Source organism: Lepisma saccharinum, chromosome 29, assembly GCF_977018435.1.
Source record: "Lepisma saccharinum chromosome 29, izLepSacc3.1, whole genome shotgun sequence".
Taxonomy (NCBI): Eukaryota; Metazoa; Arthropoda; class Insecta; order Zygentoma; family Lepismatidae; genus Lepisma; species Lepisma saccharinum.
The window spans coordinates 44620361-44648003 of NC_139257.1; the positions used below are offsets into that span (position 1 = coordinate 44620361).

A 27643-nucleotide genomic window follows, 5' to 3' on the forward strand; every position below is an offset into this window, starting at 1 on the left:
AGGAGTCTGCTTGGGATGGACTTCTCCACATGTAAACTCTTCTAGATGTCGGGAAAATAGTGAAGGTGGATTCATGTGAGAACACGACACGTTTCAGGTCGTCTAATGTCCATGATCTGCGCTGCTGGTACCAGTCAACCTGCTTTTGGCATTGGTGCTATCGACAAGGGTTTCGGTATAGAAATCCTCCAGCGGCGTGTTCTATAATCACCGGCATTTCAGTTTCAATGTCCACCACCTGTACTTAATTTCAGTATTTTATACAGAAATTAATTTCAAAGAAGTGTAACAACGTACAAAACGTCAAATTATATATAAATCTGTTTCTTGATTTGAGTCATGGTCACCCAGTCAGCGAGGCATCCGACAGCCATGCAGGAGACCTGGGTTCAATTCCAGGGTGTGATCTAAGTGGAAATTTTCTGATCTTATCCCTGCACAAAGTGGATCTAAGGTTCACTCGAGTTTCAAATAAATGGGTACCTGGTGATTTAAGGTAACCAGGGTGTGGTGCTGATCACATCACCTCTACAATAACCAACACAATGAACACATCTCCTCTATCTGCCTTCATGACAAGGTGAAATAAGCATGGGTAACTAATTGCAGATGAAAACATAATTTCCATATGAGTGAGAACAAGAAGTATGAATACATATCAGCTACATCAGCTAAACATAATTCTGTATTTTAATGCCTAAACTTATTAACAATCAATTATGTTTACATACATGTAATTTTGTACTTTGATATTGCACTGCTATTTTCTACAGGGACTTGTCAAACATTTGCATTAGATATGTATGCTGCTTTTCAGCATAGGACAAAGGTGTGTGCAGCCAAGATGGATTGATTTAAACTGCAATTTAAATCAAGATTTAAATCAGGTTATTTTTTAAAAACCAATTTAAAGAACTAATTTAGATAATAATGTAAGATAAGGATTTTGTAGATAACAGAATCCCTTATGCTGAAAGTTCATTAATCTCGTAATCATTTAATGGTGTTCATTAGGCTCTAAGAAAGGAAACAAAATACATGTACTGATGGGGTGAAGTACATACAAAATGAAATGTAAAATGTAAACACACTGCATTTCTCTTGATTTAAAATTCAATAATTTTTATACGCAGAAATAGCAAACATTTTGTCTAGAATAATATATAAAACACTAAAACATTCAACAGTAAATAGTGTCATTATAATTAACCTGTAAATGAACATGGCAGCTGATATTTTGCAAATTTTCATTTAAAAATAACATATGGTGCCAGAAACCAAAGAAGCAATTTTAAGCATGTTTCTTTAACCTTTATCCGGGCAAGCTATTTTTGTAACATGTCCAGGCAAGCAGCGTCTGTTGGACACTGCATTGTTTTAAATGGGTTTTGTCCTTCTAATGTGAGATTTTTATGTTTCATCGCTGAGGAAACAAACGAGTGACATGATATTTAACCTAACCTTCATTGTTATGTCCATAATTCTTGTATTCATCATCATCATCATCATCATAATTGCAATTTTTTGCAGCAAGTATATGAAACATGTTAGGCCGGAAGGTAGTGTGAGGAAATAGTTTTCTTTGCTCATATATTTTCTATTTAACGTTAATAATATTTTATGTGATGTCTTATTAAATACTTTATTTTTATTAACCATTTGTTTATATATATTCAAGTAGACTTCTTTACATATCAATTGTACATTGTGTCCGTCAGACACTGCTTGCCTGTTTACGTGAGTGAAATGGAAAATATTTTTTTACGTCTGACCTTCTTTATCAAACGAAGTCAAATATTGTGAAATGAGAAAAAAAGGAGAAACAAAGTAAAAAAATATCATCTTCGCAGGAAGTATCGTTTGGAGTACGTGACAAAAAATATAAGCAACAGTGTCTGATAGACACAAAATTAATTTTTTAAATAAAAATCATTATTTTTATCCACCCCGTGTGCAGCATAATCTAATTACATAAATAAAATAAACCTTGCAGGGCACCGATTTAACTTCCAACTAACATTTAACAATTCAAAAAATGGAGTTTTATATCTAAAGAAATTAATTACTTTGGCAAATGTTTGGGGGAACTGTGCAAAACTATGAATAAGTTTGTATAAGTGGAGAGTATTATATTCAATAAAATTAAAAATATAATTTAATATAAAAAAAATAGGAAGAAAAATGTATATTAATCAAATCTGTAATATTAATTCCCTCTGTCACCATGCTTTTCCTATACTTTTATTAATATATTTTTCTACAGCTTTGACTAACACGGTACTTACCTTTAAAAGCCAAGTTAATACTGAATCTCTGTATGGAACAAATTTGTTGTCTTTAGTACTTTTGCCTGATGAATGATCAGCTAGTTTTGAGATCACTAAACCCAGAGTAGTGAGGGATCTGAAAGCAATCATGAAATAAGTTAATGTTTATCACTGACAAAGTAACATGACACCTTGACACACAACAACAACAAAAGCAAACACATTTGTATAACAGTATTAATTTTAGTAATAAAAAATTGGAGGGCATTCTTTCATGAGAGAGGTTCCTCCCAGGTTGTACATGCAACACATGGATACTGGTTGCAGCAAATACACTCTCATAGCGACAGCATGGATAGTGGTGATGAGGAAGATTAGTGTTGAATGGATGGAGTCTCGAACACAGATTGCTACACCACGGTGAGCTCTGCGACCCTCAGGAAGCTTGTCTTTGTGGTAAACCATGTACGGTAAGGTGAAGGTACCCACGTGCATGTGCACACATGCCATAAAGGCATATGGGGTGATGAGGAGGTAGAGCTCTACATATTCTTGATCTCGGCCATAGTTGGGACAATGTGATCAGCATCACACCCGGCTGCCTTTACCCCCTCTTCTCAGGCACCCATTGGTATGAGGCTGCATGCGCTGCAGAGCGGCGCAGACGCAGGGAAATTCCTGGTTCACATCACCTGCGATAAAGCGTGTAACCATTTAAGTTGCTAGTTCACTTGGTCAGGTTTAGGGCAGTGTTTTTGATTGATTGCAGTAACATTTTTTGTGGTGTCAGCACTACGGCTATTTGCACTCATCACATTATACTGGGTGAAACCCCTTAATATAACTAAAATTGTAACATAAATAAGGACTAAAATCTCTTTAAATAAAAACTCATATTGGCTATCGGCACCAATTGGAAAAATTTCCAGCTAGGTTAACATTTTTAATGTGTGTGTAGGAAAATGTGCTCCCCAAATAGTTACAAAAGAAGTACATACATTCATAAGTGTAATCTTTCTGTTAATACATAATAATAAGGGTTGCTTTGTATATGGTGGAAGAAATATGCAGTCAAACTTTGATTTTATGTTTTGCAGTGGACCTAGCCGAAAGAACTTAAAATGCGGGAAAACGTAAAATCGTGGAAAATATTATAAAATTTTGCTATAGTGGAACCATCAGGATTGAATGTATAATGCGGGGAAAATGTAAAATCCAGAAAAATAAAATTGGGGTTCCACTGTAAATCATATTATATTTAATACAAATGATGAAGGAGACAGTAAACACTTACCACACAAAGAGAAATAATTCTGTATTTCGCGATCTGAGTCGCATTTTCAAGGTAGAAGAAAGAAAGATCGGCGTCACATGGAGTAGAGGTACAGAATACTGACCGTAGCGTCTCTACGATCAGTGTTGCCAGAAACAGTTGATAGATAACGAAAAGTACTTTAACCAGTGTTTACTGTAAGGTGGGTGGGTAGTTTCGGGGAGGAGAGGAAAGGGTTACTGGGAAAGGGCCCATATAGCAGGCATGCACGCCACTATACCCCCCGGACTCAACCTAGCGTCATTATGGTCAGTATTCTGTGCCTCTACTCCATGTGACGCCGATCTTTCTTTCTTCTACCTTGAAAATGCGACTCAGATCGCGAAATAGAATTATTTATCTTCGTGTGGTAAGTGTTTACCTTCATCATTTGTATTTATCCGGCCTTCTGGCACCTTTTCTGATCCTATTCCTGTGTATATATTTTTAATGATATAAATAATGCAGGTGTTATATTAGGTTCTGCACCTCTAGATTTCAAATTCTGGTAATACCTGTACACAAATAGGACAGCAAAACTCATCCAATCAGAGGTCCTGGCTTTGAATCCCAGGCTGGGCATGGGTGTGGACATTACTTTCATCTTATCATCACCCATTCTCATCATCACAGAAATCAAATGAAAACTCATGCAAATTAAAAAATACACACAATTTTGTCCAGTTGCTAAATCTATGGTTTGAATAACAAACATTGGTACTTACTTGTTAATATTGGAGCCTTCTTTCAACCTATCCCCAACAGCACCAGTCTTGACAGCACGCTCGCTCCCTGCCAAGTCTACAAGTGACATTCTGCTTACTTTTTCACCAGAGACACCGCTCTGTGTATCAGTTAGTGTCTGTGTCAGGAGAACTGTAAAGACTGCATGCGATCTAGATGATTCACTGTTCATATTTGTTGCAGCCACTGTTCGAGATTTATTGCCTTCCGCCATGAGGTTGTCTATGTCCTGCAACACAAGTATAAATTTTAAGAAAAATCAAATTATTATAACAAGAAACAATTATATAGACAACTTGCAATACTACTTGCAGATACATAAAGAACTTTGCACTTGAAACATGGAAATATCATTTGTGAGCTGTTACAATTTTAAGCAAATATATACAGGGTGCTCGGAAATTCCCCTTACAAACTCCTAGGGCTAGTAGAGGGGACTGGGTAGACAATATTTGGCATGGGAACCCACGTCCGGAGACGTACCGTTTCCGTGCTACAACCATGACAATGTGTCGGAATTGCCTGTGTTGGTATGCAACCGGGTAGGTAGTACATGACGTCAGAAGATCACCTGATGGCACGTGACGTCCGTCAGGAACTGTGGTTTCAGTACGATGTTGCACCGCCTCACTTTACATGTGACGTTCGGAGACATCTTAACCGAAGATTCGCGCAAAGGTGGATAGGCCAAGGTGGTCCAACCGCGTGGCCCCCACGATCGTCGGATTGAAACGCCATTGAACTATTTCTTGTGGGTCGTTTGAATAGTATGGTGTACGAGACTCCTGTAGACACAGAGGACGAACTGCTGGCAGGAGTTATGATCGCTGCACAAGAGACTGACGGGACACCAGGTGTGATGGAGCGAGTGTACCGGAACATGATTCATCGGTTCAATGTGTGCAACTATGTTCGTGGTTGTCACATCAGTGCCGTATGCGACACATCCAGTACAAAAGACAGAAACAAGTTGTTGCGTTCCACTGTTGACACAGGTGTTATTGTGAGCAATGAATAGTACATCTATTTCTTGTTTCCTTGGCATTGTTACCAAATAAATTTGTTGTATTATGGACTGAGTCACACGTCATTCACTTCTGTACCTTACGTAACACCTCATTTGACATGGTTGTAATAAATAATTACACTTTAGGTTATCAGGTGATCTTTTGACGGCATGTACTGCCTACCCGGTTGCATACCAACACAGGCACATCCGACACATTGTCATGGTTGTAGCACGGAAACGGTACGTTTCCGGACATGGGTTCCTATTCCAAATATTGCCTTCTCAGTCCCCTCTACAAGCCCCAGGAGTTTGTAAGGGGAATGTCCGAGCACCCTGTATACACCAATGCTTATTAAAAAACTACAAATAATTCAGACACTGGCCTTCTTTTCTCAGGAGTCAACTAAGATAAAGCTACAAATTTTGAAATGTTATCTTAAACCAGTTAATTTATTAATTAATATAAGACTGGATTAAAAGTCATTAATTCTTGCACTAGAGTTGCCTTCCTAAAGAAGGGTTCAACCAGTAGCAACATGAATAACTATGCAATACATTCTATTGTTTGGCCAACTCTATCATATTTTCAGCGCAATGTTAGCGCCGTAACCAAGAGGTCCCGAGTTTAATACCCGGTGGAGGCACATAGTGGTTCATATCTCACTTTAAACTGTAGGTCCAGTCCCGATTAGCTTTACTGTGCATAAAGGGAACATAAAACCAATTCAATCAATCAATCTATCATATTTATTATTATTGTTAATATTATTATTCTTATATTTATTCTATTATTAATATGCTAATGCATAAAATATAAATAATCTTGAAAACACTTTGAATGTAAATATTTTTTTTTTTTTTCAATTTTGTTCAACTTATTTCCCATTAAATACTATATTGTACTGAATATACTATCAGGATTTTATTTCTAAATATTCAAATTCTCAAAATGTTTATGCTTATGTAACCATTTTGGAAACAGTTGTGGGCTTATTGTTCCATGGATATTTTATATGCACAGCTTGATGGAGAGAGTCTATGTTTTCCATAATAAGAAATTAAAAATATTAGGTATTATGTAAGACAACTAATTTTGACAGAGTGTAGTAATATTCAGATATGAAAAAAATGGAACAGATTGGGACACATTAAATACGGCAATGAGTGGTGCAATAATGGAGAAAAATGTACTACCCTGCTGGAAACTTCTGTTTTCAGTAGACAGAATCTACTGTTATCAACTGAACTCTACTGTGTCTCTCGAACATCTACTGAAACTCAATGGTTTCACACTGAACTTCTACTGAACAAGTTCAATAGGCCTACTGTAGGTGTACAGTAGAAGAAATACAAGTGAAATATTCTCTTCAGTATTACATGGAATATTGTATACAGTGTATATAATTCAACTTGTTGGCTGTAAAATTAACTTTTCATTCCTCCTGATTTACAATTTGTTTTTATATCTATTTGAAAATCTAAACACAGTAGATGTTTCAAAACACCTATAGATCTACTGAAAACAGTAGACAAAATTTTCAGCAGGGTATTGTATAATTATATGTATCATATTATATTGCCTACAGTGGCGTGCCCAGGATTTTCGAAAGGGAGGGGTTATGTACACTTTTTCTGGTAGTCTGCCCACATTTCACCATCTTTTCCTACCTTTGACGTTCATTTTGGGGGATACTGAGCCAAAGGGGGGTTATAACCCCCCCAACCTCCCCCTTGGGCACTGACTGCCTCCCCTACAATGAATCATACGGTGCATATATGTTTAATAAAATATAACTAATTATATTTAGGTCAAAAACACATGCGGTTATATAATGACAAACTATTCGGCCATGAGAAGTCAGCAACAAGGGAAATTGAATTCAAATCCATTTCCACATGATGCAATTTTAAGCAGTGAAAGAAATGGATGCATGATGTTATTAAATTACAAATGGGTGCAATCCTTTTAAATGTCAATAAATGGAGGTTATGAGTTAAGGAATCTGAAAGGATTCAAAATCCCAAGAATTAATATATTTCGCGATTTTTTTTTTAATCGAAATATGCACATGTAATTTGCAATATGAAGATGTGTACCAACAGCATCTGATGTTGGACAGTCGTAGGGAGCTCAAATTGTTTGCACTGCTTTTTCGTTTTCCAGTTAAGCCAAGTTCTAATTTACTTAATCATGACAAACAAACACTAATTTCATGCACTTTGAGCATAACGAGTAATGAGGGAGAAGAGCCGGAGGGGGGGGGGGGGAGGGGAGACGTGAAGGCCAAGGAGAGAGATAGAAATTTAGAACCAGACAGAGAAGATAGGAAGAGGGTTAATCCTGGAATACAATTGTATTTCACAAACTTCCAGAAATCCACACTGTTCTCCCCCACCCTCCTATATGTTTGAATTATTGTTTTAAGTCTACTTTATGCACCGATAGGCTAATCGGGACTGGGCTTACAGTTTAAAATGGGATCCTAACCCTCTTATATGTAACAATTGTATATGTTTCTTCAACAACTACAGGGTAATTCAAAAGTTGTTAGCTATAAAATTTGATTTAAGTGACATCTTCATGCACTTTTCTTTCGCTTGCATTTTAATGTTTTACTTGGTTGCAGGCACTGTTGTACACAGGAAGGGCCTGATGGGGGTACAGCCCCTCCTGAAATTTTGAGGAAAAATAATTTTTAAAATAAAAGTGTTACAGAACTCTGGTGAAACGAATATGGTAAATGCAAATCCCCTTTATATTGGTTCTCATTTACCATTTTTGTCTTGAGTTTTTTTACAACGAGAGTTAAAAGTGGTACTTCCGAAATATTTTATTGTGCAAGCCCGCCCCTGGAAAGCAATTATGTAATATCCACCTTTAAAGCATCTTCCGAAAATCTCCGTTCCTATTGGACTTTTAAGGGCTTACCACTTGCTTTACAATAATCATGTGTACGTCAGTGGTTGTAAGCAAATCAAAAATGTCTACAAATTAATTAGCGGTACAGGGCAGAATGTATGTATATTTAGTTTTCCCAATTCCTCCAGGAGAGATGTAAAAAATATCGAAGTTTTTGTGACTGGTATGAAACCCGTTTTGGTGTATAATGAGTAGGCCTCAGAAGTTGATAACCTAAAAAAAAAAAACTCAAAAAATGACAGAATGGCCTTAAAATTATTTAAAAATTATACAAAAATTTTAAAAAATGACCTCAAAATAATTTCCACTCCTAAAATGAAAGCATGATTTTTCACTAGTTGGAATAATTTGATAAAATCGTTATTTGGTGGTTTAAACAATGGAAGCAAAGGGGGAAAAGCAATTAAGTGCTAATCTAGTTTCCCATATTTTTACTTCAAGGTTACATAAAATACTCAGCAAGGTTTTTCTGTGCAACTCATTCACCCCCTTTCAGAATTGGCCTTGCACGATACAGTAGTCGATCAGCATCTGAAAACACAGTTTTGTTTTTCGTGTGCATCAGATTATATCTTTTTAATATTGTGACTAATTTTACTGTAAAATCACAGATTAAAGCGATAATAGTGGCCAGCAAGAGAATCTCAAAATAGGTTTCACACCCAAAGTATTTTAAGTTTGCTGGAAGAAAAGTTAATATACATAAATTAATTCCACAAAATCCGTTGCCAAAGATTTCACTTAAAAATAATATGTGCTTTTGCATTGACCATATTTACGATAATGGTGTAGTTGCTAAAAAGATCATGTTACGGAATATAAATATGCAAGTTAAGTTATGCTAGCAAATGCATTTAAAATTCATGAAACAACAATGAAGGAGAAAAAAGACATTTTAAAAATGCAATTAAAACTTAAAAAAAATACTTAAAATGACCTACAACCCAAAAAGGCTGGAAAAATGAGCCTTTATGCACAGTAAGGATAATCGAGACTGGACCTAAAGTTTAAAGTGGGATCCGAACCACTATGTGCCACCACCGGGTATCGAACCCGGGACCCCTTGAGTAGAAGGCAAGGACGCTACCACTGCGCCATCGGGGAGGCCAAGCTGGAAAATGTAATATAAACACAATGTTTTCTGCTAACTGAAGGGAAACGGACTGCTTTCGGGTTTAGTATTGTCTTCAAAGCCCAGAAAAAAGGATGATTTGTCAGCTTCCTAGCCCTGGAAACGAGATTATGTGAGTAATATATAATTTTCAAGGCCTACGCTGTATAGAACCACAAAGTTCACAACTCCATCAAGATCGTATCAGGAGCATTCAAACAAATTATCGGAAATTGTAAGATCGTGTGTTCAGCACTGCCCTGCCGATGCATGAAATCGAGATGTTGGCTGGTCACTCCATATCAACGTTAACGAACAATCCCACCGAGGGAGTCGATAGCGTCAGACGTAATCTGATATTAGCGGAGGTGTTTGGGTCAGCTTTCCAGGTGAAGGTCAAACACACGGGGGACGTGCGTGATGACTGCGTCACGCAAATTTCCACGTCACGCGAAGCCAATCACGAAAGAGGGGAGCACTCCCTTGTTCTAAAATAAAATTGGACAGAAAAGACGACTTCTTGCGTGATTCATTGCAAGCCGAGAAGTTCGCGCAGATATTTTCTATACAACGACGTCCCAGCAATTCGCGATTAAAATTAACCGATATGCCATCTGGTGGGACTTTCAGGAACTAGTCTACGTAGGATACGTTGTGTTGAAGTCGTTTAAAGCATGGGAATATGCGAAAAGAGTAAGGTCTACTGTTCAGGTTGTTCTTTTTTGTGCTCTAAATCGTTTTATGGGTCAGAACAAATGAAACGTTTTCATGTGTTTCCACCCCGTGGAATCAACAAAATGATATTTGTAAATAAATCAGGGGAATCGTAATTGATTGACAGAAGATTGGCATGGGGAATAACACTGTAATTCGGCAAGGAAATTACGAAGAATGCACGAGTCTATTCACTTTATTTTTCGAGAGATTGCCATGAAAGTAAAGTTTTAAATTGTACTTTATAAATAAAACTTTTTTCTTTTTCGAAAAGTCATGAAGCGTCTTACTCAATGCATCCATGTATTATGTATGTGTGAAATTTGGAACAGGTGCAAGTCGAGAGAAGATGAAAATAGTTTGAGAATGAATTAATGTCAAATGTAACCAGAAAATGAAAATGGACATGCTAATGTTGCTGCTTCATTCAGTACGATGTCCTTTTTCAGTGAGGATAGCCTGGTCAAAAAATCGTGAATATTATTGAGTAAAAACTGCAACGACATGTTCGCACTTTTCTCCTGCCAGCTTTTCAAGTATAAGTAAATTTCAATTTCTTTATTTTCAAATAATTTCCGAGAACCCCAGTTATGAGGTGCAGATGATACAGAACTGTTTTGAAGAACCAGTGCGTATAAATTAGTTTCGTCTGCGTTTTCCTTGTTATCTTTGCCTATCATAATTAAATGCTTCGTTCTCATCCCAGCTTCACCTTCGTTCGAGTTCCTGGAATTCACATCGCATTCGCAATATTTAAAAATATCGCGCAATTTAAACATTTTTACCATACCAGCCATGACAACACGCTGCTGTTTCGTACTACTGCTGAATAGTAAACAAAGATTTATCCTACATAGAGCGGCCATATTGGAAGCGACACAAGCGCTCAGGTGGTCATTTTAATCGCGAATTGGGAAAGGGAAGATGCATATCCTAATCATGTAGCACGGCGTCGAACCCTTTCGATTAACAACAAGGCGCTGTTGCCAAAACAGAAGTCACATTTAGCGCAAGTTTCCCTGTTTCGGTTGTTTTACGTCGCTTATCTACCTCTTGCGTTAATCGTGACGATGAGGATAAAGTGGACGATACGATAGGACACACACACACTTAACCACACCCTTTACTCCTAATCGCCCAGGTTGATTCCGCGACATTAGCCTCATTGCCGACGTGAGATTAAGCGGGAAATTTGAAATTATATACTGCTTGCAAATAAAATCGAATATCTCTGAAACTAGGAATGGCAGAGCTCCAAACCATACTTCGTTCTGTTCGACATGGATCGGACTAAAGGCCATGCTCATAAAAAGCTTGCATGTGTTAGTGAACAGAAGAAAATTTTAAAAATAATCTTTTCCACACAATTACGCTGCATAACCACGACAACAATCAATTTACCAAAGGCATACTTTAAATCCCATGTATCAATATAAAGATAAATCTCTGCAACATTATCACAGCTGCAGGATCATACTGGAATATCCTATACCCCAGCGGCCGTTGGTGCAAATATCTGGGTTGGATATCGTAAATAACAGCAGAGCTAGCCAGGATTTGAAACTGGGACCTTTTCTTTGAGCTGCTTTACGTTGACCACTCTTCCAAAAGTATGCATTTCAAAAGTTCGAAACTAGACTTCAACACTAAGGCGGCATATTGCACTAGTCAGCGAAGTCAGCGAAGTTAAAAATGTATTTGCTAATCTATATCTGAATTAAATATGCGAGTGTGAAAACATTATTTCTCATTGTGATTCTGTTTAAAATTTTAAAGAATAAAATGAATACTACTTGCAATTTATGGCAAATATTGTTTATTTAGGTTTGTGTCATTTACTTCTGCTCTTCCCAACTTCTTTGGTTCATACGCAGGTTTTGAGTTATAGGAATATAGTGTAAAAAACTATTATTACCATTATCCTCGGAAAAAGTCTCACATTTTCCTGCAAAACATAAAACATTCCAATCAAGGACGTATTTAGAGGGGGGTTCAGGGGGTCCGGACCCCCCGGAAGACTTATCAAGTACTAAAATTAAATAATGAAAAAATATTATTTTAGCCTTAGTTGTATAATTTCCTCTGAATTTATTGGAAGACAAGGATTATATTGGGATCATACGGCTTTGAATAACAGGAAAGACATATTTAAGGGGTCCGGACCCCCAACCCCCTACACATCTGAAAGACTTATTAAGTACGAAAATTAACTAATGTAAATATACTCGTTTAGCATTTGTTGTATAATTTCCTGTGAACTTATTGGAAGACAAGGATTATATTGGGATCACACGGCATTGAAGGACAGGAAGGACGTTGGGGGGGGGGGGGGGTCCAGGGGTCCGGAACCCAACGAAAAACTTACCAAGTACTAAAATGAAGTAAAGAAAATATTAGCATTTGTTGCATAATCGATGGCTATTAATTTCCTCTGAACTTTTTAGAAGGCAAGGATTATATTGGCATCATACATCTTTAAATGTCATTACAAAGAAATGTACACTACTACTCAAAATAATATGGATACAATTTTAATCAGAAACTTACTTTTCTCAAACTACATGTAACATCATGTTCGTTATTCGATAAATATTCAATTATTCATCTCTTTGACATTAATTTCATTGCAACGGCACTTGTTTTTATGTAAATTATTCCGATCTTAACTACAGGTAAGCTACGTAATGAATATGCGCTGTTATATCTCTATTCTATACAGTCTTTTTACCTAATCGTGTAATAATAATATAATATTAATGTATTTATTATAATAAGTATTAATTTGATTTAATATAATTATTTTAATTTAAATATTATTATTATTCCTGAGACACTTGGTTTGGACCCCCCTCCCGAAACATTTTTCTAGATACGTGCCTGATTCCAATGTGTCTTAACATAGTTAATACGGCACAGGAACAGAGAAAATATAACGTTTCAAAAGAGCAATCAAATGCACCACTGTACAAATATTAAAAAAAAAAAAAACTTTCCGATGAAATGATGTAAAAGAATGTTGAAATTTTGTTCCTTCTTGTTTACTTCATAATAAACTGTCAAGTATATAAATCTAGAACTTGAATACAGGCACTAGAACGCTATAACCATAACAATATATCATCTTTAATTACTAGCTCATCTGTCACCCCCTCCCTCTTCCTCTCGTGGCCTTTCCAGGCAATTATGTCATCACGACGGAACGCTTAGATCATCAAAAACAAGCGAGCGATGACCAATATCAAGTTTCAACAAGCTCTTAAGCGAGATTGTTCTTGTCCGAGCGCATCACTCTGACGTACTAGACGAACATGAAATTGGTATCTACAGGGTGTTCATCAAGTCACGCACTATATCGAAATTGCACCTTTCTTTCGCCGTCAACAATGTTGACACAAGACGAGGCTTTGAGATTAAACTTACTGGTAGGTTAGACGAGCAAGAGCGTTTAATGATCGAAACTAGTTTATTACACCAATGTCTGACGACTGATAGTTTAACACTAACTTACCTGAGGCGGGGGGCTCATAGGCCCACACTTTTTTATCACAAAAATTTTAAAAAAATTGAATGACTGCTTCCTTTGTTTTTATATATGTGCAGTTATTTATGAATTATAATAATTACAAATGTTACCATCATTACCAGCCATGCATGAGAGTCAAAGATGGCGCCTGATAGGCCCACCAAGTGCATTTTGCTTCCTATTTACATTAAATTTATGTTTTTATGAACAAAATTAATACAGAAATATTGGGAACACCCTAGGGAACAATGCATTTATTTTCATTTTTTTATAAAAAAATTCAGTGTTAAAAAAAGAGAGGTTGTGACCTGACAGCCCCCCCCGTAAGCTAGGGTTAATAGACTTACGTAGCCACGAAGTTATTGAAAAAAAATCGAAAAAGCTGCCCTGGCGTCTGTCAAAGGTTCAGCCGAACCTTAATGACAAAATTGTTATTTTATATACCAAAGTAAAATTTTTAAAGAATATCTATCTAACCCTTATACATTCTGTGCGTATAGGTGTGTTTCATGTGACGTCATGACAATACCATGTTGCAGCCAATTTCATTTGTCGTTTGCACGGAAATGTACACCACGAGCATAATATTACGTCCTTCTCATTGGAGACTTCATTTTTTAATTACAATAGATTACATACTGTACTTAGTGTTCGTTACATCTTCACCAACTGCACGTTTGGTATAAATCAAAAATGTCTGTGTTCGTATCGCCCGCCTGCCCACTAGAAATCCGTATACTAAAGGCCGCATCACACGGAACTGGATTTCCAGCAGGTATGCCCTAGTTGGCGCTGGACTCACTACCAATTTGCTAGTTTCCGCCTCACACGATACTTATCAGCGTACTTGTCGATAGCCTTCGTTCCCATACGAAGGAAGTTGTAATGGCGGCCGCGTGAGATGTAAACAATGTATCACTTCACATTTTTAAGAGCCGATAACTATTCAACCGAGAGGAATAACGTTTCGTATAAAACGTTATTAGGTACAAAACAATGGCGCTGCTTAAATACATACTTTACAACGTTTACTGTACACGTATGGAAGAATATTTTAGTTGTTTCAAATGTAAACACCGTGCACTCAGCATACATGGTGTAACTCAACGCGCCTTTCATGCTGTATACGTTATACATTGCTGGAGTAACACTCTGAAACCACAGACAAAAGCGCTCCTTTGCACACTCACAGATTATCTCCACGTGGCGAAACTTTGCTCTGATTGGCTGTTCCACAGAATCCAGCCGAGGAAAGCAAGTAGCAATTAGAACATGTCCTATTTCTCCAAACCAGTCAAGCAGTCAGCCAGACGGCCATGATTTCTACCTAGAAAGTCAGTTCAGCGCCAACTAGGGCATTCCTACTAGAAATCCAGTTCCATGAGATAGGCTTTACAAGAACTAGCCTCAATCATGGCTGCTCGAAGCCACAATGCAACAGTTTGTGACGTAGATGAAACACACCTATAGATTACATTTTCACATCATCATACCGTTCTATAAATTAATGAATAGTAGGGCCAGCAGAAACTAGTCTCGCGTTACTGAAGCATTTAAAACACGAGTTCAGTTTAGTTTGGAAATGATTTCAGAAATTCCCGACATTTGTAAGCGTGCCAAGACGCTCATATTTTCAATTTTTCATGTAACTTTCTTCCCGAACGTAGCGCCTAAAATTACGCAATTGACATTTCCCACTCTTTCTAATTGATCTGGCACGGTGCGATGCGAATGCCTTTGTTGATATATCTCAACTTGGAATCTGGCGTATGCAATAAACGATCACTGAATGCGAACTCAAGGTTAGGCGAAGATATTTAACTATCAGCACATTATTTCTTCAACTTAGATTATAGGAGAGCTCCAATTTTCGCGAAAATTAAGACTGTTCACTTCACAGCAATAACATTTTACTCGCAGAACTAGGCTAATGCGGTTCACACAGCTGATTTGGTGTTTTAAGTCCACTTTATGCACAGTAAGGCTAATCGGGACTGGACCTACAGTTTAAAGTGGGATCCGAACCACTATGTGCCTCAACCGGGTATCGAACCCGGGACCCCTTGATTACAAGGCGACGACGCTACCACTGCTCCATCGGGGACGCCCCGTTCACGCAGTGGTAAAAGACGTATTGACCTAATGATGAATTCAGGAGTGGCACGAGGGGGAAAATACTATTATTATAAATTCCCCCTGAAAATTTCAGTAACATGGCAGAGCATTTGCACAATAGTTAAGAAATTTGGCAACCACTTTGGCTTTCTTTCATTCACTTTAATTTAATGTGGAACTTTTTCTTTGTAGTAATAAGCACTGATTCACTCCTCTTTATAATTAGAAGTCAAAATAATGAATACATCAATCGTCCGTTTTGATAATGGATCAGAACACGGTTCAAGCTTGTGTGAAGGTACCAACTGCTGAGGGGAGTTCCATTCTTAAAATTATGGTTAATTAAACCGAATTACACAGTTTAATTTAATTACAAATTAAAACTATTAGAATTGATTTATTGGTATTGTAATTTGATGCGAAGACATTACCCGCCCCTGGAGGAAAGTGGCTGAATTCAACACTGTTTTTTCATTCATTGTTTTCTGCCTAATTGGCAGGTTTTTCACTGCAATCTCCAGCTTTCCCTGTTCTCTGCCTTACGCTTCGTAATAGCATACGACCCAGTTAATTTAATATCATCCATAAGCTGATATCTCTTTCTTCCACGGACTTTTCTTCCTTCAACCATTCCCTCCAAGGCATCTCTTAGCAGGCAGTTTCTTCTTAGACAGTGTCCTAACCAGTTTCTTTTCCTCTTCTTGATGGTCTCCAGTATAGATCTTTTTTCACCAACTCTTTTCAGTACGGCTTCGTTTCTTACCTTGTCCGTCCATTTTATACGCTCCATTTTTCGCCATGTCCACATTTCAAAAGCTTCGAGTCGTTTCTCTTCATTTCTTCTCAACGTCCAGGTTTCTGCACCATATAGTGCTACACTCCACACAAAACATTTCACTAATCTCTTCCTTAGACCTATGTCCATGGGTCCACAAAAAACATTTTTTCTTCTATTGTATTGACCTGTAATTGTTGGGGTCCGGATAGATTACCACCAAAGCCGAAGTAAAATTGTAACTAACCAATATTATTCCATAATGAATGTGCAGTGTGTTTATGAAGCACAACACAAATTTGATTTTATTTGTTGTTACATTTTTATTTCTTAAAAATGAAAATGACAAATGAAAGCGTAATGCAAAGGTAATAATCCTATCACTTCTTCCTTCACCATTGTCGTAGATTAGAAACTGTGAAGGATGCTTTCTGTCTCTGTTGCCGTATACTCTGTTTTATGGATTCCATTCTCCCCATCTCTCCTCGAAGATCATCAGACACACTCCGCAGCGCCTCGGCCAATATCTTCCCAGGTTAGGTTAGGTTAGGTTGGTGTAATGTGATGAAGTAAGTGTGATTGGCCGGTGGCAAACTGTCCTCCATCATGAAACAAGCGGTGTCAAACTATCCTACAGCCGTAACTGTTACACTGTATAAGGAATGCGAGAAGAATGAATCGGATCTCATGTATGGTCCTCACGAAGTACATACCTTTCATTTCAACCATCACAACTAACTCCATTGGCAGAGGACCTGGGAGTCACAATGTGCATTATCGTTAATTTGCCCGATAGACAAGGTTTGGGCAACTCATTTAGTTTGTGGAAGACCGCTCTCGTATGCACGCGTAATACTGAGAGCGAGCGAAGCAGGAGGCCTCGAGGTGCAGTATGTTCGCTGCTCTCCACAAGTGAACGCTAGTTGCCTACGTAGACGAAAGGATGTGACCATAACATAAGGGCATATTGTTCATTTCTTCAAAACACCAGGCAGCAAGTTGCATTAAAAGAAACAAGGGCATAGGTAAAAATTCAAGGGTGTTCGGGGAAAAAGCACTTAAGTCAAAAACTGCGATTGCTTTCATTTAAGTCACACTGAGTCAATTAAATAAAATATTATAAGTACATATAATTTTATTTTGAGTATTTGTGAAGATTTCAAACAGTGACAATTCAATATTTATATCATGTTTGTGATGTTTGCTAGCCTTCTTTGGCTTACGTGCTTGCTTCCGTACAGCCTAGAATTTACGCAACGAGTTCAAAAGGGGCACTTACCTGGAATGAAGTTACGGCTAGCTGCGACAGTCCATCTACATATGGCCCCAGTACATTATGTTCCCTCACTCGAAGGGATTGCTTGTTGGTCTTCGGATCAAGCAAGTCGTGGACCTGAAAGAAATTAAAAATGACAATTATTCATGAAACGGGGCCAAGGTTTCCATTATTATTTTATAAATACAGATTCCCCTCAGGATACTTACAAAATCTATATAGAAATCGTAACTAACGGCTAACGATAAAAAATCAATGCTGGAGCTAATCTCAAAAGTTGTTTTGTTTGTTTGTTTGAGTTTATGATTTAAGTCCACTTTATGCACATTAAGGCCAATCGAGACTGGACCACTATGTGCCTCCACCGGGTATCGAACCCGGGACCTCTTGATTACAAGGCGACGACGCTACCCACTGTGCCATGGTGTAAAGTTATTTTAAACCTGCAGCAATATATCTATGTATATCAACACTTTCGACAGGGTAGTTGCCCTCAGATCGACAACAAGAAATAAATTCTGTTATTCTATGTCACTTTTCAGCCACTTTCGCGAATCGCGACGATGAGGATGAGTGATGAAATTGAAGGGCCACCCACAATGAATACCCATGCCCCGGCTGGGATTCGAACCCGGGACTCATGGAGTCATTGTGCACTGTAATTTCGGAGTTGTATCGTAAATATATAATAGAAGGATACGTGGAAACTAAGAGTTGGAAATACAGTGCGGTCGTCCAAAATAATATCCCCACAGATGTTTTTTTCAGAACAAGTCACTAGATGTGTGAATTTCATTTTCATTATTACAGAAACACATGCGATATGAAGAAAAATGAACATAATCTTCCATATAGCTCTTGAGAACGCATAATCACAATAGTTTAGGTCCATAAGTAACTTAATTAATACTTTGTGTGTCCTTCTTTGGATGCTTTAACAGCGGCGATTCATCTTGGCATGGAATGCACAAGTTTTTGGCACATATCTGGTGCTATTTCATGGTACCACACTTGAACAATCTTCGCAATTAGTTCATTCCTTGTTTCATAACAATGTTGTGTAAGTTTTTTCGACACAATGGACCATAGATTTTCAATTGGGTTTAGATTTGGCGAGTTAGGTGGCCACCAAAGTCTTTCCACACCCATATGTGATAAGTAGCGCTCGGAAGTTGAGGAAAAATCCTTTTTTTTTTCCTAGTGTCCGAAGACGAGCCCCAACATAATATATGAGTCATTCCATGCGAAATCAACACAGCCCTAAACCTGGCCATTTCCGATTTTCATGAAATTTGGGGAGTTGAAACTATGAAAATTTTTAGTTTCGTTTGTATTGTAATTGTTAAATTATTCAAGGTCAAAGTTCGCATAAATTGCCCTTTTTGAGCCCGCTTAGCTATACTAAATGTGCTTAACTGAGCCACTATTTCGCCTAGGGAGCTCAAATAAAGCTTATTGTACAGGGAATTGAACAAGCTTTCCAGTGATATATAACAAGCCCACCTTTCGATAAAAATATAATTTTGTTACGTGACCTTGACCTTTGACCTTGAATATCTCAAAACACGTCATCACCAAAAATCATGAAAAAAATATATTTGGTCCTTCATGCCATACTCTAAAACATATCAAAAAATCATTCTGGGACTGCAATGGAATCAGAAGATACAAAATAATATGTGTAACTATGTGACTGATAAAAGCCTCATTACATGAACTATGACGAGTCAAAAGTCCTTTAACACTCCCTACAAAATGTAAAGGAGTTATCCTGGTCATGAAAGAAATAGGTTAGGCACCGGGAGATCTGTGTGTGTCAAGCGCAGATCCGGCATATTGTTGACCGCCATATTGAATTCAACGCAAAAATTTCAAAGGAAAGGGGGTGATGTGATATATCAAATCAGGCTAGAATTTCACGAGAAATGAAGCAGCGAAGGTTTTTCCAACTTATTTTTAGGCAGCAAAACGTTACACGCATTTCTTTCACTTACGAAAAATGCACATTATAGTGTTGTTAATATTCCTGTGAGCACACTCATTGACGTCTCTCACACTCACATAGAACATTTGGCAATGTAGCAGGTGCAACATCATCGCAAGCAGCAACTATGCCTTCTCTCAGATGGTCAATATCACGGACTTTTAGTGCATGCACCATTCTCTTCAAATGTTTCTGAAGGTAAAGGTCCTCCTAAGATGTTAGATCTGGGGAATGTGCAGGCCTTTTAATAGATCCCCGTCTGCCCATCAATCTACCTTGATTTTTACCATGAAGAAATTTCCAAAATGTTCACATAGTGTCCTGTTTCAAAACTCTGGAAAAATGCCATATCCCGTAAGCAAGGATGAAAATCCTGTTCACTTAACACATAAAAGAAGCCCTCACAATTTTAGGTTCCGTTGTTGAATATGGACCAACCATTCCCGTTCTCCACACACTATACCACATCATTAGCTTACCAGCAAGAACCATTCGGCTGGGATCTGTCTACTGTAGATTATCAAATCACAGGTATTGCATATACTTTTTATTAACTTTACCCTGAACAAAAAAATTAGCCTCGTCACTGAAGAATTTTTCATTCCAAAGGAAGTGTCACGTAATTGTTTGAGATACGTACTTTTCCCAATATTCTCCACTATTCAAGTATTTGGTGAATGTTGCTGATTAAAATCATATGCAATGGTGCGTATACTTCTTTCTCTCCCCAAGATGTCAGCGTGATCTCGACGAGTTCCTAACACGTTAGGAGCATTCTTAATACTTTGTTTTTAACACCTCGAAAAGGAGAAAATGGTTACAAGCATGCAGTAATAACTTTTTGCTGGTTAAATATACTTTGGAAAAACCTTCGCGGTTTCATTTCTCGTGAAGTTCTAGCCTGATTTGAATATCACTTCACCCCCTTTCCTTTGAAATATTTGCGTTGAATTCAATATGGCGGTCAACAATGTGCCGGACTTGAGCTTGACACACACAGCTAGGGATCTCCCGGTGCCTAACCTATTTCTTTCATGACCAGGATAACTCCTTTACATTTTGTAGGGGGTGTTAAAGGACTTTTGACTTGTCATAGTTCATGCAATGAGGCTTTTATCAGTCACATAGTTACACATATTATTTTGTATCTTCTGATCCCATTGCAGTCCCAGAATGATTCTTTGATATGTTTTAGAGTATGGCATGAAGGACCAAATATATTTTTTTCACGATTTTTGGTGACTACGTGTTTTGAGATATTCAAGGTCAAAGTCACGTGACAAAATTATATTTTTATCGAAAGGTGGGCTTGTTATATATCACTGGAAAGCTTGTTCAATTCCCTGTACAATAAGCTTTATTTGAGCTTCCTAGGCGAAATAGTGGCGGAGTTACAGCACATTTAGTATAGCTAAGCGGGCTCAAAAAGGGCAATTTATGCGAACTTTGACCTTGAATAATTTAACAATTACAAGACGCACGAGACTAAAAATTTCCATAGTTACTAAGTTCCATGCATAGTTTCAACTCCCCAAATTTCATGAAAATCGGAGATGGTCAGGTTGGAAATCGCACATATCTGTGTTGATTTGGCATGGAATGACTCATATGTTCATTTTGGGTCATTGTAGGCCAGAAGAAGGTGGGTTTTATTTGTCCTTTTTTGCCTTTTTCGGCGTTTTTGGCTTATTGGTCCTTTTGTAGCCTTTTTTCAGGTCTTAACGGCAATTTTTTTTGCAACTTCACCTTCTTTCGACTACGTTTTTACTGTCCATTCTCAATTCGAATCATCATCAGCTCATCACCTCTTAAACATCCATTCTGTTGTAAAGAAATAAAAACAAACAAAGAAAGAAATACATTTGAACCATCCCTGAAACGAGAGAAAAACATTTTTGGACTGAAAGAAGATGCATTTCATTCATATAGTTTTTTTTCGCAGTGTGTTTTCCATACCACCAGAATTTTGTATTCTTTAAATTAATTAAATATGTAATTAAAACTGAAGTTATTAATTAATTTGGATCACATTTATACGTCCTTTTTCCGTTTTTACGTCCTTTTTTATATATTTTAGGGTTTTTTTTGGCAATTTATAGGTCCTCAACTTCCGAGCTCTACTGATAAGCATTGTTGAACAATCTTTGCCCTGTGACATGTTGGGTTGTCATCCTGAAATATACACTTCCCAAGATTTGGACCACTATAGAAGTCACGTAGAGTACGTATATAGACTGAATATTGTACGAAATATGTGAAATGTAGCAAGTGGAGATATTATTTTGGACCGCACTGTGTAAACAGGCCCAAATAAAAGAGGAGAGGGCATTGTTATATAGCAAAATGTATAGTCTTAACTAATAATACTTCTCTTTGAGATGCACCACTCGTTACTCTAAGGGGTGTAAGGGGGTGACCTTCCACGTAGTACACCCTGGACTGCATTTTGCAGACTAACGAGGCTCTGGCGCCTGGCTCCATGGCCAGTATAATTGTGTGTTGTCCTGTGTTTTGTCCTTATGTGTGCTGAGAGCCCCTTTACAGCCTGTTTTTTATTTTTTTATTTTAATATTTTAGTTACACGAGACAACAATTACGTTATTTTATTTAAGTTAAGGGGCTGGGCCCGGTATAATGTGACGGGTGCAAAATAACCTAACTGCTGACGCACCCAAAATATTAAATTCAAATCAAATCAAATCGTTACTCTAATAACTACTTTACATAGCTGCAATCAAGGTGCGTATAAGGGGTTGGAGGAGGGTAGGACTCCTCACATTCTAGATCTCGGCAACTGTGGAGGTGATGTTATCAGCACCAAGCTTCGACTGCCATTAGCCCCTCCCTCTAGTTCCAGCAGGTACCCATAGATTAGAGCAGTGGCGTCGCGTGCGGTTCACATACGAGTGTTCACAATAATGTTTTTGTACTCTCCTTTGTAACTTCATATTCAATTGAAAAGTGAGAATAACAGTTCAATTTATTTTCAATAATTTCCCCGCAAAATCATGGTATATTTGAAGTAATACAAGAAGGACCTATGGGAAATTGTCCCTCTCCCCCTTAAAATCCACCAGGTTTAGCGAATTGTGGCTAAAGTTTGCAACTATGTAGCACAGACATTTTCGAGTCCCCCTAGACATGCCTTGTAACTATATGCTGCACTCTGGTGTCGAATGAAAGAGGTATTGTCGCTTCCATCAGTGTTCGCACAGCCAAGTGAACATCTTCGGGGTATTGTGGCCATCAGCCCCTTAGCTGTCAGCTCTATGCAACACGCACAGCAATTGTGTTCAACGCCCTCCGTGGAACACTGTAGGAGTCAGTGTTACCAACTATCTAAAAAAGTTATCAGACGTGAAAGAAGTCGTGTCAGAGTAAACTGTGTGTGTATACTTGCACATCAAACATAGTATTTTTTCTAATATATATACGTATGTTGTGTGTGTGCATTTAATATGTACGTAATTTAAGACATATACATGAGTGTTCACGTGCTCATGGGGTGATCGTCAGAACTGTTTGTGCAGTGTTTACCAGCCTAAGGAATAGAACCCGGGTCTCCTGAGTGGCAATCCGACGCTCTACCTGGGGCTTGAGTGCAAGAAATAAGTACAAAAATTCAATTCACGTGTAATGTCGGTAGCTACCGCATCTCTCAAACTTGCAGCATTTTAAGATATTACTCTCTCGCGTTTATCATTAAGCTTTTAACTAACAGATGTCATTCATCACTTGCATTTGTATATAAAGATCTTGAATTTTATATAGGCGAGGTAAGTGAATTTATGGTCATTCCATTTGAATATTTCATTAGTTTAGATCCTTAACGTACATTTTTTAACAATATATGTTAATCAAGACGGTAATAAAATAAAATACCATCCATATTTTAAAGGTCATATCGCAGAGAGAGTGAATCTGTGAGAGGCTTACCTCCACAACCCCCTCTCCCATACGCCTTCACGGCACGTGATAATGAACAGGGATAGAGCCATGGTGCTGATCACATCCTCTTCAAAATGGCCTAGATCAATAATTTATGCCGACCTTGTCCACGCATAAATCGGCTTTGGGGCTCACTCAGCCTCAAATCAATGGGTACCTGGGGGCGACCCTCGGAGGTAAAGGCGGCAGAAGCATGGTGCTGATCACATCCTCTCCAGAATGGCCTAGATCGAGAATGTGTGCCGGCTTTTTCCCAGCATAAATCGGCTTTGGGGCTCACTCAGCCTCAAATCAATAGGTACCTGGGGCCAATCCTCGGAGGTAAAGGCGGCAGAAGCATGGTGCTGATCACATCCTCTCCAGAATGGCCTAGATCGAGAATGTGTGCCGGCCTCGGCCACGCGTAAATCGGCTTTGGGGCTCACTCAGCCTCAAATTAATGGTACCTGGGGGCAACCCTTGGAGGTAAAGGCGGCAGAAGCATGGTGCTGATCACATCCTCTCCAAAATAGCCTAGTTCGAGAATGTGTGGGGTCCTATCCCCCCTAAATGTGCCTTCATGGCACGGGGAACTTTACCTAGGGATAACTTTAGTTTGTTTTATTATTCATAGAATAATGCAATTTGTTAATAAATACTGCCATTTTACTTTCCAATACACACGCACCATCGATGCAGATATTGGAACGTGCGTCACTGCATTCGGAAGGTGAACAGGGAATTCTCTCCTCGTTGCGGTGGCCGACATTAGCGCAGGGAGACACAACGGGAAGGGGAATTTGAATTTCAGATCAGATCCGCTCCGATTCGCGATTCCCGCTCCTGACGTCACGCATCCAGCGAGGCCTTGGACAGAAAAAGGATCTCCTCCGAAGCTCTCAAAGGGAATACTTAGACGACGAAAGCGTCCATCAAAAGGCCTTTTCAAAAATCCTGCTCCTTCATCCCCCAATATCAGCAGCTTTGGATCTTCCAAGGGAGAGCGACTGATTTTCCACGCCTAAGATTATTTGACCTTCGTAATGCAAACTTTTGATATTCACACATCTTGGAAATCGAATTTCATCAGGAAATATGAATGCGTGTGCACATAAGAATTGGGGGAGAGGAGTTGATGTATTCAACAAGAATCATGAAGAGTATGTTCAGAAGCAAGTTCCATGATGATATGGATAACAGTTTGCCTTGTCGCTATTTTGCCCCATTATCACAAACATACGTGACGACCCAAAATTTAACTCCAGTGCTCAAGTCTTCTAATTCTAATTTGCAATATTTGGTAACAGACCATTCCCTGACATTCGCTACGAGAATTGGCGCAAGCGGCCCGGCGTCAGCGCTTGTCTTTTCCGGTGAACGGGGTCGGCGACAGTCGGCTATTAAAATTACAGTTTCCATATTGTGTACTAGCCTTGACTACAGAAGGTGTTCAAAATGATGTCCCTCTGCTGCAACACATTCCTGGCATCTCACAAGGAAATTGGCATTTACACGTGCAAGTTCGTCTATTGTAATTCTCCCGATTTCTCGTACAATACTCTCTTTTAACTCACGGATGGTGTGCGGATTGTCTTTGTATAATTATTTTTTAGATTTACCCATTTTTCTTTCCGCTTTTATTCAGAACTGACCCTGTTACTCTAAACTTTTTTACGAGGTTTATTATAGTGGTCCTATGTGGAACGGGAACACCAGGAAATTTCGTTGCAAAACGTCGTCGCACTTCTCCACAATTCCTCTTTCCGAAGTAACACTCGGCTCCTTTGTTGTAATGTAAACTTTTGTGGTGCCATATTAAGCCACAATCTTCAACACACGGCACGACACAACACAACTTCCGAGGGAGGATTATACTGGCGTCAGTCTGCAACGTCAACAGAAAGGGAAAGAGAGCGAAAAAAATCAGACTGTAGCGTGCGACTGTCGCGGACTCCGTTCACCGGGAAAGTAGTGTAACAGTGTCAGTGCCCAGAAAACCGGAAATGTTCACAAATCAGGAAAAAGCTCAGCGTGTTCTCTGGTATCACGAGACCCGGTCACCAATAACAGTGCAGAGGAACTTTCAAATGTACAGAATTCTTTCGTCCAGAATATCTGCCATCAATAAGTTGGTATTTAAAAAATGGAATTTATCTTCATTCCCAAATCCTGTCAAGTCCAAGAAACATTGTATGGAAAGATGCCACCCAATGTCAAGAGCATTAATTCCGGATTCCTTGGCACTGACACTGCTACACTACAGCCACATTACTGTAACCTGCAAAAAATAAACTTGGTTAGTTTTCCAACATTTTTGGCACCACTTTCACATCTCTACATTGCATATAGCGGATATGAATAAAGTTTGTAATCAGGGAAAAACTTCTGGGACACCCGGTATATATATAAACAAAAAAACTAAATTTTCAGCCTTGTGCCACACAACATGCTTGCTCTCTATCTTAATTTACCCACACTTTTAGGCACTTACCTTCTCGTTGTAGATTTCCATGTAACTAACTTCTACCTTGTACGAGAGCTCAGGATTGTGGTTCTTTTTGATGCGGTCGAAGAGCGAGTCACAGAGGCGTGGGATGATGCCTTTGTTATCCTGGGAGCCCATCATCGTGTAAGACTTTCCCGAACCTGAAAGAAAGAAAATAATATCTATAAATTTTATAATTCAAAACAATTACCAATACACAAGTGGACATCTTATCTTTAAAATATATCCTAACAAACAAAAACAAATACAAAATTCTTGACTTTTTCCATTATTTTTGCTTGACCTTTTTTCCTTTTCCTTAACATTTATTTAATCGCCCTTACTTACTTATAGTTGGAAATTAAGAAAATTGATATTTTTAACCAGTGCCGGATCTGCAAATCTTGGTTCTCCACGCAAAGTATTACCAAAGGCCCCGTCTATGTACTTACCTACCTTTACACAAACACACACACACACATACATACATACACATATATACAATATGTGTGTGTGTGTAATTCTTGATCTCATGTGGACAAAGTCACATATAAGGGCCTAGAGGATGATTCAAAAGTACCTTAATACCCCCTACAAAAAGCAAGTGAGTTAGGCTGAGTATAATTGGTCATGATAGAAACAGGTTAGGATTAGGGGGGAACCACATTGGTGTATTCCAAACTGACGTCCGCCATATTGAATTCAACTCAATTTTTTTTTTAATGGGAAGGCGCTGATGTGATTGACAATGTTGACACATGGAAAATGATATATTTGTTACAATCATGCAGTCGTAACTTCTTCCTAGTTAAAGATAAGTTGAAGATACCTTCACCGCTGCATTTCTCGTGAAATTCCAGCCTGTTTTAATTCTAGTCTGACTGGTAAAGGCGGCTGCAGCATGGTGCTGATCACGTCACCTCCAAGATGGCCGACATCGAAAACATGCGGGGCCCACAAACCCTAAATGTGCCTTCATGCCATGGTGCTATATGCACAGGGAACTTTAACTTTGCCTATGCCTGTATATATATTGTATTCGTTTCTGTACCCCTGAGTACCTACGTTTATTTTTAAATACGCATATAAGAACCCTTTACTATGTCAATGGCTGAGGGCCCCCTAAAGGCTTATTTGTCTCCGGGCCCCCCGCACTGCGGGGTTTTGCGGCTTGTAGATCTGGCACTGAATTTTTAACAATGAAAAATCCCTACCACAAAGCCGGTTACGATGGAAACTGAAGCTGTTCTTTAACAAGAGATTCAGACTTGGTTTAATTTGCATGCAAAAATTAATGTTTCAGCCTTCATCTTATGGATGAGGATTTTTTTTTTTTTTTTTAACTTCACGCATACAAGAATGCTATTCTTAAGAAACAAAGTGAACAAACCTAAATCACAACTCAATACAATTTTTGATTTACAAATAAAGGATTTTATGATGTGAAATCAGGACTTGAGATCCCAATATTTTTACCGTCT

At 38.3% G+C, this 27643-nt stretch overlaps 1 protein-coding gene across 1 annotated transcript in view; it reads right to left on the reverse strand.

Annotated features, from left to right (window-relative positions):
- The window catches only part of Khc-73 (Kinesin heavy chain 73), a 405567-nt gene that overhangs the window by 125412 nt on the left and 252512 nt on the right, over window positions 1-27643 (reverse strand). Inside the window, exons 4-7 of the mRNA XM_083114710.1 lie at window positions 26169-26323; window positions 17770-17883; window positions 4305-4552; window positions 2286-2403 (exon numbers count right to left, since the gene is read on the reverse strand). Coding sequence (XP_082970836.1) covers window positions 2286-2403; window positions 4305-4552; window positions 17770-17883; window positions 26169-26323 — 635 coding nt within the window. The remainder of the gene's footprint in view (window positions 1-2285; window positions 2404-4304; window positions 4553-17769; window positions 17884-26168; window positions 26324-27643) is intronic.